This window comes from Apium graveolens, chromosome 2 (genome assembly GCF_009905375.1).
Source record: "Apium graveolens cultivar Ventura chromosome 2, ASM990537v1, whole genome shotgun sequence".
NCBI classification, from domain to species: Eukaryota; Viridiplantae; Streptophyta; class Magnoliopsida; order Apiales; family Apiaceae; genus Apium; species Apium graveolens.
In genome coordinates, this window is record NC_133648.1 from 248,524,075 (window position 1) to 248,538,516 (window position 14,442).

Below are 14,442 nucleotides of genomic sequence, written 5' to 3' on the forward strand. Positions count from 1 at the left end.
CCTAGTAAACTCTGCCTGAGCCTCCAGAGAAGAAAATCTGTTTGTTGTGCCACCCATACTCGAATCCTCGATAGATGAGGGATTAATGCTACTACTAACCGCGGTTCATGCTCATTTGGGTGCCATAACAACAAGTGAATAGAGATTAGGGTGTTAGTATTGTATGTAAGAGAGGCTAGGGTTTTGTGAGAATAGGAGATGTATGTATACATGAAGATGTGGTGTATATATATATAAGAGGTAAAGGGATGGATGTGGGTTTAGAATTGTTTAGGGTGTAGAATTAGGATAAAAATAGGACAGAATTCAGGTTTGCTTGGGTTTGTACTAATTTTTTTCTGATTTTCTCTTTTCTTTTCTTATCCAGTGACCTCGCGCGATCGCCCTGCTTCAGGCGCGGGCGCGCCGTGCTTCTGGCAAAATTCCTAAATTTTGATTTTTTTACTTTTTTCCCAGCAAAAATACAACAAATGCATGGGTTGCCTCCCACGAAGCGCTTGTTTTAGTCTTTAGTTTGACGTGAAATTTCGAAATCAAGTTATCGCAAGAACGACGCTCACCACCTCACGGTTCGTCATATCCCCATAATAATGCTTCAACCTCTGACCATTTACTTTGAACGCTTGGTCCGGATGCTTATCAAAAATTTCCACAACTCCATATGGAAACACAGCTTTGACAATGAACGGACCTGACCACCGTGACTTAAGCTTTCCTAGAAAAAGTCGGAGACGAGAGTTGAACAATAGATATTGCTGACCAGGCATAAATGTATTGTGCACTAACCTCCTATCTTGCCATCTCTTGACCTTCTCCTTGTATACTTTATTGTTCTCATAAGCCTGTAGTCGGAACTCATCGAGTTCATTAAGTTGAAGCATTCTCTTCTCTCCAGCAGCTACCATGTCCAAATTCAGCTTCTTCAAAGCCCAATATGCTTTATGCTCTAACTCCGCAGGCAAATGACACGCCTTCCCATACACCAACTGGAACGATGACATTCCTAGAAGAGTCTTGAATGTTGTTCTATAGGCCCAAACAACTTCATCGAGCTTCAATGACCAATCCTTCCTTGATGGACTCACAACCTTTTCCACGATTCGTTTGATCTCTCGGTTAGACACTTCAGCTTGCCCATTAGTTTGAGGATGGTAGGCTGTGGCAACACGATGATTCACATGATATATTTCCATCAATGCAGTGAACTTGCGATTGCAAAAATGCGATCCCTCATCACTGATTATGACCCTTGGAGTACCGAAACGTGTGAATATCTGCTTATGAAGAAAATTTAGCACCATGTTCGCATCGTTGGTTGGCAAAGTTTTAACCTCAACCCATTTGGACACATAATCCGCCGCCAAAAGAATATACTGATTATTGCATGACGAGATAAATGGTCCCATGAAGTCGATTCCCCAAACATCGAAAATCTCAACTTCAAGAAGAACATTGAAAGGCATCTCATCTTTCTTGGACATATTTCCAACCCCTTGGCAGCGATCACATCTCAACACGAACTAATGAGCATCTTTAAATAACGTAAGCCAGAAATATCCCGCTTGAAGGATACGGGCAGCTGTTTTCTCTCCACCATAATGGCCTCCATGCCCAGTAGAGTGACAATCTCTCAAAATACCCTACGTCCCACTATACAGAATGCACCTCCTTATTATTTGATCTGCTCCCTATCTGAACAAGAATGGCTCATCCCATCGATTCCACTTCACCTCATGTAGAAACTTCTTCCTTTGAGATAAGAGAGTTCTGGGGGAATAACATTACTAACAAGATAGTTCACAATATCTGCAAACCATGATTCTTCTTCTTGTACCCCAAAAAGTTGCTCATCTGGAAAAGATTCATTGATCAACATCTTATCTTGTGAAGCTTTGCCTTGATCTTCCAAATGTGAGAGATGATCCGCTACCTGATTTGTACCTTTCCTATCTTTGACTTCTAACTCGAATTCCTATAACAAGAGAATCCATCGAATCAATCGAGATTTTGAATCTTTCTTCGAGACCAGATATCGAATAACAGCATGATCGGTATAAACCGTCACTTTTGTCCCAAGCAAATAAGATCGAAATTTCTCGAACCCGTAGACAATTTCCAAAAGCTCCTTCTCTGTAGTAGTGTAATTCAGCTGAGCACCATTAATGGTTTTACTAGCATAGTAAAACATATGAAAAATGTTCTTCTTTCTCTGGCCAAGAACAGCTCCAACTACAAAATCACTTGCATGACACATCATCTCGGAGGGCTCATTCCAATCAGGTGCAGTAATAACAGGTGTTGTAGTCAAACTCTTTTTCAAACTCTCGAAAGCAGCCAAATATTCTTCATTAAATTTGAAGGGAACATCCTTCTCCAACAGATTGCACAAGGGGTTTAGAGATTTTGAAGAAGTTTTTGATGAATTGCCGATAAAAACCCGTATGACCAAGAAAACTGTGGATTCCTTTAATTGAGATTGATGGAGGAAGATTTTCAATAACCCCCACCTTAGCCTTATCCAATTCAAGACCCTTTCTAGATACCTTGTGCCCAAGAATGATACCATGTTGCACCATGAAGTGACATTTTTCCCAGTTGAGCACCAGATTGGTCTCAACGCATCTTTTCAGCACCAAGCCAAGATTAGGAGCACTCGTCATATGAAGTCTCGAACACAGAGAAGTCATCCATGAACACCTCCATATTAGTGCCAATCATATCAGAGAATATGGCCATCATGCATCTCTGAAAAGTAGCAGGTGCACCACAAAGTCTGAAAGAAACTCGATGGGAAGCGAAAGTGCCAAAAGGACAAGTAAAGGTGGTCTTCTCCTGATCTTCTGGGGCAATGCAAATATGATTATAGCCCGAGTACCCATCCAGAAGATAATAATACCCATGACCAACCAACTTGTCAAGTATTTGATCAATGAATGGAAGTGGGAAATGATCCTTCCTAGTAACTTTATTCAGCTTTAGATATTCCATGCATAATCTCCATCTTGTGACTGTCCGAGTAGGAATCAGCTCATTCTTCTTATTAGCAACAATTGTAATGCCTCCTTTCTTAGGCATACACTACATTGGGCTCACCCATGAACTGTCAAAAATCAGATAGATGATCCCTGCATCCAGCCATTTAAGAATTTCCTTCTTCACAACCTCTTTCATTATAGGATTGAGTCTTCTCTGTTATTCAACTGTTGGCTTACTTTCTTCCTCAAGCAGAATTTTATGCATGCAGTAAGAAGGGCTAGTTCCCTTGATATCTGCTATAGTCCTTCCAATTGTTGATTTAAACTCTCTTAAAATTCTCAAGAGCTTGTCTTCGTCACTAACTGAAAGGTCAGATGCAATAATAACAGGCAAAGTAGATGCATCGCCTAAAAAAACATACCTTGAGTGATCAGGCAGTGGTTTGAGCTCAAGTGTGGGAGCTTCCTCAATAGATGGTTTGAGACGCTCCCGAGAATTTTTTAGCTCTGCTAATCCAAGAGACTCGAATGGCAAATCCAATCTCTTTTTCCATGGAGAAGTGTAACACCCCCAAATCCGGGGTCGGGGATCCGGGTTGTCACGAGTTCCATTTCTCTTAATAACACCCAATCTTAATAAATAATCAACTATTCTGTACTGTGACCCCACCATAAACACACACACCACAAGTTATAGTCTCAGAGATGAATATCCAAAAAATAATCACAAGTCATTTTATTCCACAATTATATGCCAATACACCTTAAAAGAGTTTCTGAATAAATTTACATTTCTTTGCCATTATTACAATTGATAAATATACATAAATCTGGTACATCAAAAGTTGAAAGCCTAGCCTATTGGTAGTTCCTACCTCAGCTACAGCGACATCAACGCCTATAGGAAACTGCGGAACGTTTCCTATCCGCTCGCGAATTTGGAAGCTTGGTCCTGTTCATCTTGTCTATCTGATGTTGTGTGATGAAAGAAGAAAGCAAGGGTGAGCAGCAAGCCCACCAAAATAATATGTATAATGATTAACAATATATGAGCCTTCTCATAGTACTCATGAAAGTCTTGGTCAAAAGAAATGGACCAAGTTTGATATCTTAATGCGATGAAGTCGCAAAATATTCAGTATATATACATATATACTTTTCAAAATATTGGAAGTCCTCTTCCATGCATAATACACACAGAGTTCCAGTGTATAACTGTATCAAAATATCGTTGCAAGGTGATCTCATATATCTAACCTTGTCTCAACATTTTTCTGAAAATCTTTGTCATGCATAAGATAATCATTTACTAGATATAAGTTTAAAAGATGAAGTTACAAGATACTCCAATATACTTATATCTTTTCTGAATACTACTTGAACTACCACCGTTCAAGTTATAATTAGTTTTAAAAGTTCATCACATAGATGAGACTACAAGACAAGATTTGAATAGATTCAATCTTTGAAATATCATTATAAATAATGAAGTTACGAGATACTTCATTAAGTCCCGATATATATATACACCTATATATATACATTTCATACACTCGTTGAAAACCACTGTTATGAAAATTATAAACAGAGTTGCAATATCCAATAAATTTGGAAAGGAGAAAACCTTTGGAATAAACCCGATATCTTGCTGATCAGGCAAAAATACCAATAAGTAACCTTTTCTACTAGTAGATGGATGAATCCCCCATCGGTCATCACCCTGGCCACATAAGGACCTTGTGCTGGACCGCCACCCGGCCTCTTACACGTTGATGGACTGCCACCCGGCCACTTACAGTTCGATAGACCGTACCCCGGCCTGTCGCCTATGCCGACTCAATTAGATGGACTTACTTCCCGAACGTTGGGTAAGTAATCAATTCATTTGTCAAAACAACAACCTCGTTGTGAATATAAAATATACCACAGAGCCGGATCCCTCAGGTTTTGAGCGAGTATTTAAATCCCCTTTGAAAGGAGGATCTTAAATATAAAAATGAGTTTTGGGATCCGCCCTAACTTTTAAAAATCATTTTGAAGACTCGAAAACATTTTTAAGAATGTTTGGAGTACTGCTGATTTATTAAAATAAATCAGTCCCGATATATTAGAAATATCTGAATATTATTATTTAAATAATATTCTCATAAAGATAATCCTTATAAAAATAATCGAAGTAGAAGTTTTAAAACTTATACTTGAAATGGATATTAAATAACCAAAGATATACTTATATGAAAGTACTATCTTTATTTGAATAATCGAAAATAAGTTTGATTATCGAAACATTATTCTTTAATAAAATAAAGAATATTATTTAACAAAATAAGCGGAGTCATAATACCTCGAATGAATATTATAAATAATATTCATTAAATAAAATAATCGGAGTCTTACATCCTCAAATGAATATCCAATTAATAATCATTAAATAGAATAAACAGAGTCATAAGTCCTCGAATGAATGTTCAAATAATATTCATTAAATAAAATAACGTTATCGAATAAACCTTATTCGATCAATAGTTTTGAAAACTATATCCATATATATATAAATATATATATATATAATATACTCGGGAACATCGACTCCCGGTTTAGAAATATGTTCACCTTTGGGTCCCCTATACTAAGGGTATACGAAACTACTGCTTATCTCTAGCATAGGTATTATGCAACTAATAAGCATTTAAACCAACAGATATATAAATCAAGAATACGAAACAGGCATGCATATATACCATATCACATGCTCCAATATATCGCAAGAATTTGTTAATAACAAATATGCATTTATCACAAGATCATGCATATACACATATACATCACAACAACAGTTATACGGGTAGAAAACTTGCCTGAGCGACTGGGGGTTACAAATGGCTCGGGACGAGTCTGGTAACCTATAAACAACATGTGAGTTGGAATTAAACCAAAGTCACTTGTAAATCTATACTTTAACCAATTTAGACTCTAACGCTCGCTTTGCGCTTACTGATTCTCTTAAGTCACTCGAGTACCCTCGGCTCCACCATTTTTAATAATTTAACCATTACGAGTTTTAAGGCGATTCTTTCGCGAGTGTCTTACCAACTGCCTAACACACTCTACATAAATGTTTCATACTCCAATTAGTCCTTTAAGGTCTTTAACCAAGGTTTCAAAGTAAGGCGAGGGGTAATGATTTGTTCGCTAAACGTCGTTACTTAAAACGGCCGTTTCTCCTAAACCGTACATCGGAATCAAACGAACCACATATCAAAACGAAGCTCATAACATGAATATCTAAACATGACAATGGTCAAAATCTAGCAGGGAGTTCTCGGGTCCTAATGTTATGACCAAAAGCAGTCTAAAGTAAATCGGACATTACGACGGCTATGTTTACGCGATTTCCCAATTTTATACCATTCCAATTCAATCACCAATCAATCCCAATTCATTCATACAACCAACATCCATCCACAATACATCATAACAGCCCCAATCAACTCAATATTAACAATTATACTTATTCTTAAACTTGAATTTAAACTATACTTAAGTCCTTTAACCAAACCATAAGATTTCAACATTCAATTCACCACCATTCCAACCCAAACTCTAAACCAACAAGCATTAAGCTACTCTATTACCATAACAACCAAAATAATCCTAATATACAAAGTAAAGCTAGGATTTGGAGATGATATACCTTCCTTGAAGTGATGTGAGTAGCTAGGAAGCCTTAAGAAGCCTTGAGATGTCTTAGGGATGCTTGGATCTTAAAGGAAAAACAAGAAAAATCAAGTTAAAAATCTTGAAATCACTATTCATTATCTTCTTCATTGATTTCTTGGAGAAGATTGTGAATGATTTGGAGGCTTAAACTCATAGGATAGCCATAACTATGCATAAGGAGTACTAGAGAATTATCTTACCAATTTAGGAAGCTTGGAACTTGAATTTTGAAAATTCTTCTCTTTGAAATGGGAAAAAGCCGAGAGCAATGTGGGAGAAATGAAATGATTTTATGTTTTTGATTTGTTTAGCTTAGCTTGGTTGTTTTTGTTTTGTTTTTGGTTAATTACCTTTCTAACCTTGAACTTTGTATGGTTTTAATTCAACCACATCTCCTTCCCCTTATGTCATGCTTATGTCATGCTTATGATGTCATCATCCCTTACTTGCCCTCTTCTTATTGGTTGGATGATCTCATCATCCCTAACCTCCTTGATTAACTCCCTAATTGTTTGCCTAATGACCGCTGATCTGTTATACGGTTCGCTTAACTTTCGTTCTCGTTTCTTGTTTGAGGGATCATACCCGGGATCTTATTACTTGGGTTTCCTTAACCTTTCTCAATACATTATATTCCTTTTATGATCCTCTCCTATAATCCTTTAATTTAAATCCTTTTTATCCTGTTACCTTATACTCAATTCTTTCCGTATCTAGTGGATTTCCGGGAAAAATCAAAGTGTTCGGAATTGGATTCTGACGATCTTTACATACACTTATATACCATATAGAGTACTAATAAAATCTCAGAATATCCATAAAAAAAACCCTACATAGTGTGGCATGAACAGTTTTCTTATTCAGCAAATCAGCAAAAACACTATTCATAAGGGTTACAAAAAGTTCAAAATTTTGAGGTTATTACAAGAAGCATTCAAATACTGCAGCTGCTCTGGCCCCTCTTCATCTTCACTATCAGATTCCCCTGTTAAGGCTCTCTCCAAGGCATCAGTCCTTAGCATTTGATCAAGCTCTGAAGTCACTACAGAGTTGAACAACTCTACTTTAGAGCACTCCTCTTCATCAGTAGGGAATTTCATTGTATTGAAGACATTGAGAGTCACGTCCTGACCCTGTAACCTCATAGTAAGATCACCCTTCTGTACATCGATCAGAGTTCGGCCTGTAACTAAGAATGGTCTCCCCAAGATAATGGTAATCTTCTTATCTTCCTCGAAGTACGAAATGATAAAATCAGCAGGGAAGATGAGTTTATCCACCTTAACCAAGACATCCTCCACTACTCCTCGCGGATAAGTGATGGAACGATAAGCCAGTTGCAAGGACATGTTTACCGGTTTTGGATCAGGCAAACCAAGTTTCTTGAAAATGGAAAAGGGCATCAGATTGATGCTAGCTCCCAAGTCACGCAAACACTTATCGAAAGATAGATTGCCAATGGTACACGGTATCGTGAAGCTTCCTGGATCTTTAATCTTAGGAGGAAGCTTATGTTGCAGCATAACACTACATTCTTCCGTTAGAGCAACGATTTCCAACTCCTCAAGTTTTAGCTTTCGAGATAGAATACCCTTCATGAACTTAGCATAGCTCGACATTTGTTCTAGAGCTTCCGTAAAAGGTATATTAATGTGCAACTTCTTGAAAACCTCAAAAAATATGGCAAACTGCTTGTCGAACTTCTACTTCTGAAGCCTTTTAAGATATGGAGGAGGTGGATAGACTTGTTTATCCCCTGTATTATCTTTAGGAGTAGTGTTTTCAATAGCATTCTTCTTCGGTTCCGCTTCGCCATCCTTTTTCTCAGCTGAATCAGCAAAATTGTCAATTTCTGGAATTTGAGAGGGCGCGGGCGCGCTCCTTATGGGCGCGGGAGCGCTCCTTATGGGCGCGGGCGTGCTGCCCTTCTGGAGAAAATTTTTAGCTTCTTTATTTTGATGATTTTCAGGGTTAGCGACCTTTCCAGACCTCAAGGTGACTGCCTTAAGCTATTCTTTGACTTTCCTCTTTCCTGGATTAGCTTCCATATTACTCGAAAGAGTTCCTTGTGGTTGGTTCAATAAGGCATTAGTAATTTTCCCTATTTGATTCTCCAGAGTCTTGATCGAAACCGCTTAGCTTTTGCACATAAGCCTCAACTCCTTCAATTTAAATTTTTTATTCAAGGATGGACCGGCACCCCCGTGAGATTGCTGTTGCATCCCCTATGGCTGAAATTACTACCTTGGTACAAACTGTTGTTGAAAACCAGGAGGATTGAATTACTTGTTTCCGAACTGCTGGTATGGCTGTTGTGGCTATTGCATACCACCCTGATTATTGCTACAACTGAAGTTAGGATGGTCGCGGTTGTTAGGATGATAAGTAGTAGGAACAAGTTGCTGCGACATCTGAACGTTGCTCACAAACTGAGCTGATTCACTAGATATAGCACATTGCTCCGTCACATGCGATCCTGCACAAAGCTCACAAACCATTATAAAAGCAATTGATCACCATCCAGTCAGGCATTTCATGATGAGGACACTTTCTAAGCATCTCCTTATAGCGCTCCCAAGCATTACATAAAGATTCACCCGATTGTTGTGCGAATTGAGTAAGAGCATTCCTGATTGTAGCTGTCTTTTTCATAGGGAAGAATTTAGTAAGGAATATCTGAGCAACATCCTCCCAAGTCGCAATAGAACCAGCTGGTAGAGAGTGTAACCAGCTCTTAGCTTTATCCCTCAGAGAGAATGGGAAAAGTCTCCGTTTCACAGCATCTTCAGAAACATTATTGAACTTGAAGGTGTCACAGATCTCAATGAAATCCCTAATGTGTATATTGGGATCTTCCGTTGGAGCACCCCCAAACTGGACTGAATTTTGCACCATCTGAATTGTGCCAGGCTTGATCTCAAAGGTATTAGCTGCGATAGCTGGCCTGATGATGCTAGATTGAATGTCATTGATCTTTGATTGAGAATAATCCATTAACGCTTTCGTTGCTGCTGCTGGTTCTCCCATTGTAATGATCACTTCATCTTCGGCTTCTTTAACTTTTTCAAGAACTTCTTCTTCCAATTCTTCAACTTCCCTATCTTCTTCAATTGTTTCCTTATGAGACTGAGAACGTGTTCACATACACGCTCTCTAGAGTATCTGAAACACAACAAAGTAACCGTAGTAAGTAAAGTAATCCGAGTCAGTGAACTTTAACGACCACTAATGTCAAGCACATAAACTAAAAATTAACACCGAGTCCCCGACAGCGGCGCCAAAAACTTGTTCGTAATAAAACACACACGAAAATACACGCAAGCGTACGCAATCACAAGTAGTATAAAATTTAAGTCAAGTTCGTTCCCATAGAGACTGGTTTAGGTTAAGTTCAGATTATGCACTTATGCAAAAATGTATGATTATCGTTCACAGCTAAGACAAGTAACAAATTTGTGTTGATTAACTACTTAAGTGACTATACTAGCATGCATTAACTAAGATAAAAGTGAATTACTTATATGAGAATAAAACATGAGATTCTAACTTCATTAAATACTTTATTCAAAGTTTATGTCTTTATCAATAGTATGCGATGGTGATGATAACTAATCAGATAACACGAAACTAGTATACGCTATCTTTCGATATACGTATACCCTACTACTAAGAATCCACAATCAAGATAAAAGTCGAGTAGATACCAATTATGCTTAGACCCTGTATGTCTATAAGATTCGAAAAAATAACAGTTTAAGAACAAGTTATCTATTATGATTACATAGGGTATTTAAGATGGTTAAAATTACTCCACGAATTATGTATGTCAATTCATACATAAACCTATGCTAGCATGGCAAGTTCTAAACCTCTATATTCACTGTCGCTTCAATAGAGATTAACAAACAATCTTAGATGTTAGCTACGCATCAAAGATTAATAAGCACAACCAAAATAGGGAATCATAAATCACCACATACTAAAGATTTAAAACAATCAACTATTGAAATTCATAAATAAATCCGCTAGAACCTCATGACAACGATTAGTTCATGATCGAACACATCGTCACCATGGGTTCCAATGAAAACATGGTAATAAATAAGTTCAGAATACTACGATAGAATATATGAGAACTAGGGTTTAGAATAAATCAAAACAAGCATCCAAAAGTATCGCCTAAATCAAAGAATACAAAAGTATGAAACTAAATCTTCTTCTCCCTAGTCGTCTCATGTGCTCTAGGTCTTCTTAATGTTCTCCCTGGCTTCTTTCTTATTAAAAACGTCTTCTTATCTTTTTATATAAGGCCCTGGATGATCTGGGCTCTCGCAATAACCATCTCATAATCAAATCAGGATTCTGCAGTTTTGTACTGGCGCGGCCGCGCAGCACTAGAGCGCGGGCGTGCTAACCTACTGGAATAACTGGCACGGGCGCGCCTGACCAAGCGGGGGCGCGCTGTCCTTCTGTTCTTTTTCTGTAGTTTCTTCTTTTGGCACTCCATTCTTCGTGCGATCTTCCGCAACTCCATTACTGACCTCTTATTAGCATAAAATCATTGTAAAGCTCCTTTTCACCTCCTGACTAGTGCCCTGCAATGACTCAACACAAAAACACATCAAAAACACCAAATACTTGAGTCCAAAACACCAAATTAAACCGATATGAAGCGTTCCAAGTGGATATAAATTCCACTTACCATGGTTGTGAAGAGAATTTCAGATACTTGAAGGGGACTTCAAACTTGGGATTGTGGTATCCCAAGGGAACATGTTTTGAAGCTGTTGGATACACAGATGCAGATTTTGCTGGATGCAGGGTTGACAGAAAGAGCATTATTGGAAGCTGTCAATTTCTTGGACAAAGACTTGTATCCTGGTATAGCAAGAAACAATAATTTGTGTCAATTTCCACAACTGAGGCTGAATACATAGCTGATGGAAGTTGCTGTGCTCAAGTGCTTTGGATTAGAAAACAGATAATGGATTATGGCCTAGTGTTACACAAAATTCCAATTATGTATGACAATACTAGTGCTATTTCTATTATAGCCAATCCAGTTAATCATTCTAGAACAAAACACATTGATGTGAGGTACCATTTTATTAGAGAACATGCTGCAAATGGTACCATTGAGCTAATTTTTGTTCCAACAGAAAATTAATTAGCTGACATTTTTACTAAACTTTTGGATGAAGCTACTTTCACTAGACTTGTAGGTGAAATTGGTATGCTAAATTCTTCATTCTAAAGACAAGAACTCAGCTAATATTTTACAGAAGATTAATTTATGATAAATCAAAATTCATTTGATTAATTAGAAATTAATTGAAATATGAATTATAAATATTATAAATATGAATTATAAATCACTATTCATTTATGATGTTCTCGAGTGGACATCTCGATAAGTTATTTTGACTTCTCGTTAAAGTTTTTGATAAGTCAGCAAGAACAAGCTCCGTGAAGACCAGAGGATTCACGGAAACAAGTTTCGTGAAGAGTAAAGCGTTCACCATGATGAGTTCAGAGAAGTTTTCCTCCCGGCTGATCAGACCTCCCTGAGAGTGGCCACAAGGCCTACTAAGACCAAGCCTGGCCGACCAGGCTATAATTGAGGCCTTCTAGCCGATCAAGAGCTCCTTTAAGAGAGCCCTGAGGCCTTCTAAAGTTGTTCCGGAGACCCCCCCTGAGAAGTATCATGAAGATTTCTTGAAAAGGATAACTCCCAATGGATCTAAGTTTCGTGAAGACTAGAACGTCTACGAGAATGAGTCTTTTGGAGTACAGAACATCCTATAGAGTAAGTTTGGACAAGCTCAGTGAAGTATAGGACTTCCTATAAGAACAAGTTCAATAGAACACATAACGCTCAGTAAGAACGAGTACAGAACGATCGATAAAATGAGTACGAAATGTTCACTGAAACAAGCATAGCAGAACCCTGTGGAACTCTAGGGCAACCATGAGGTTAATTCCATGGATAACTAGGAGTAAGAATGGCCCAACAAATAGCACAAAGGACTTGAGTCTGAGTAGGAGGTTCTACAAAAAAAAAATTGGAGCAAACACCCTGGTCAGCAAGGAGCAGGAGGACCTGCTTCTAGAAGACCAGGAGGTGGCCGACCACATGAGGCCGACCAGGCCACAATTGAGGGCATGTGGCCGAGCAGAGCCTCCTGCAGCATGTTGTCCTGCTCGGTCCCGACGACCCCCAGCGAAAATATTCAATTTTTTTTGTAAAAATGGAAAAAATTAGAAACAATTCAGAATTTTTTTAAATTTTCAGGATTTTAGGATTAAGCCCCGGTTATGGCCAATTAGTGAAATTTAGCCCATATTAGGGCCGAGTAGTGTATATTAAGCGTAATTATCGAACCTGGGGGAATTAGTGATTCATGTGATGAAATTAGCCCAAATTAGGGCCATTTAACCTATTCACTCTTGTGATTAGTGTGAATTAGGGATAAATACTGTCTTATGCTTGCTGATTAGTCCTAATTAGCCCCGATTAGGGCATATTAGCCTCGATTAAGGCCAATTAGTGCATTCTAGCTTAAAATTAGGCTCTTTTAAGCCTAATTAGCCGCTTGTACATGGAAATTAACCCCGATTAGGGCCGATTAGCCTTGATTAGGGCCAGTTAGCAGCTTTCACCCTATAATTAACCTTGATGAATGTTAAGGGGTGATAAATGCTCGCTTTTTTAGTCCCGATTAGGACCGTTTAGTGTCGAACACTATCAAAATAGCTTGTGCAAAGGCCTTAAGTGTGTATACTCACACTAATAAGTCATTGTAAATATGTAGATCGCTCCACACTTTACGATAATACGACGATACCCATGAAGGGCCGATATCCTTGAAGGGTCGATACCCGAGAAGGGCGAAAAGTACCCCGAGTCGCGAAAAGAGCATTATAACTTCCACGAAAACTCGGGTAGTATTCCAGAAAGTTGGGGGAAAATAATATAGATAGAAAATACATCCTAAAGACACATTAAATGTCGCATTAACTACACTTGAGCTTCTTTTCTGAAGTCCAGTACAGCCTTTCGGGTCTGAGCTCGTAGTAGACTCAAGATGGCCCATGTAGACCAGCAGAGGTCGTCAAGGTCCACGAATACAAGTTGTTCACGGACTAGGCCCAATACGGCTGGAAGAGGAAAGACATGTGTCCTAAACGGACTCAAAGTCCTACATAGAAGGTTTTGGAGTTCCTTCCCTAATTGGACTCCTAATCACCATCTAAGTTGGAGACTTGTCGAACAAGTATCCCCGCACAAGTCTAACCCTAGACTCACCTCTATATAAAGGGCTCTAGAACTACGTTTTTGATTTGATTCTCTATCACACAGACATATGTAGGCATCTTGCATGGACCGATAGTCCCGAACGCGAGAGCAGCCATTAAAGCTTGAAACTCACAAACCCTAGCATTAGTTACTAATGCACTCTAGTTCTTATTTCACAACAATAAGAGTTAGTAGACTTGAGCATGCAAAATGTAAAATAATTTTTAATGATAAAGGTAATGAAGATTATTATAAGAATAGCGTTCGACCAAAACTAAACATAAATAGTAACAGACTGGAATTTTTGTAAATGAAAAACTTTGAGCACGAAATATGTAAAACAATTTTTAATGCTAAAGGTAGTGAAGATTATTATAAGAACAACGTTCGACCAAAACTAAACATAAATAAAGACAGGCTGGAATTTTTGTAAATCACAAATTGATTATG

At 38.2% G+C, this 14,442-nt stretch overlaps 1 protein-coding gene and 1 non-coding gene across 2 annotated transcripts; one reads left to right on the plus strand and one right to left on the minus strand.

Moving 5' to 3' along the window:
* Positions 1–533: 533 nt before the first annotated feature.
* Positions 534–1,001, minus strand: LOC141699525 (uncharacterized). The gene has a single exon (XM_074503500.1). The coding sequence runs from the start codon at positions 999–1,001 to the stop codon at positions 534–536; it is 468 nt and encodes a 155-aa protein (XP_074359601.1).
* Positions 1,002–9,225: 8,224 nt separating this feature from the next.
* LOC141710109 (small nucleolar RNA R71) lies at positions 9,226–9,332 on the plus strand. Its single transcript, XR_012570647.1, has one exon. It is a non-coding gene; the product is annotated as a small nucleolar RNA R71 (small nucleolar RNA).
* Positions 9,333–14,442: the final 5,110 nt, after the last annotated feature.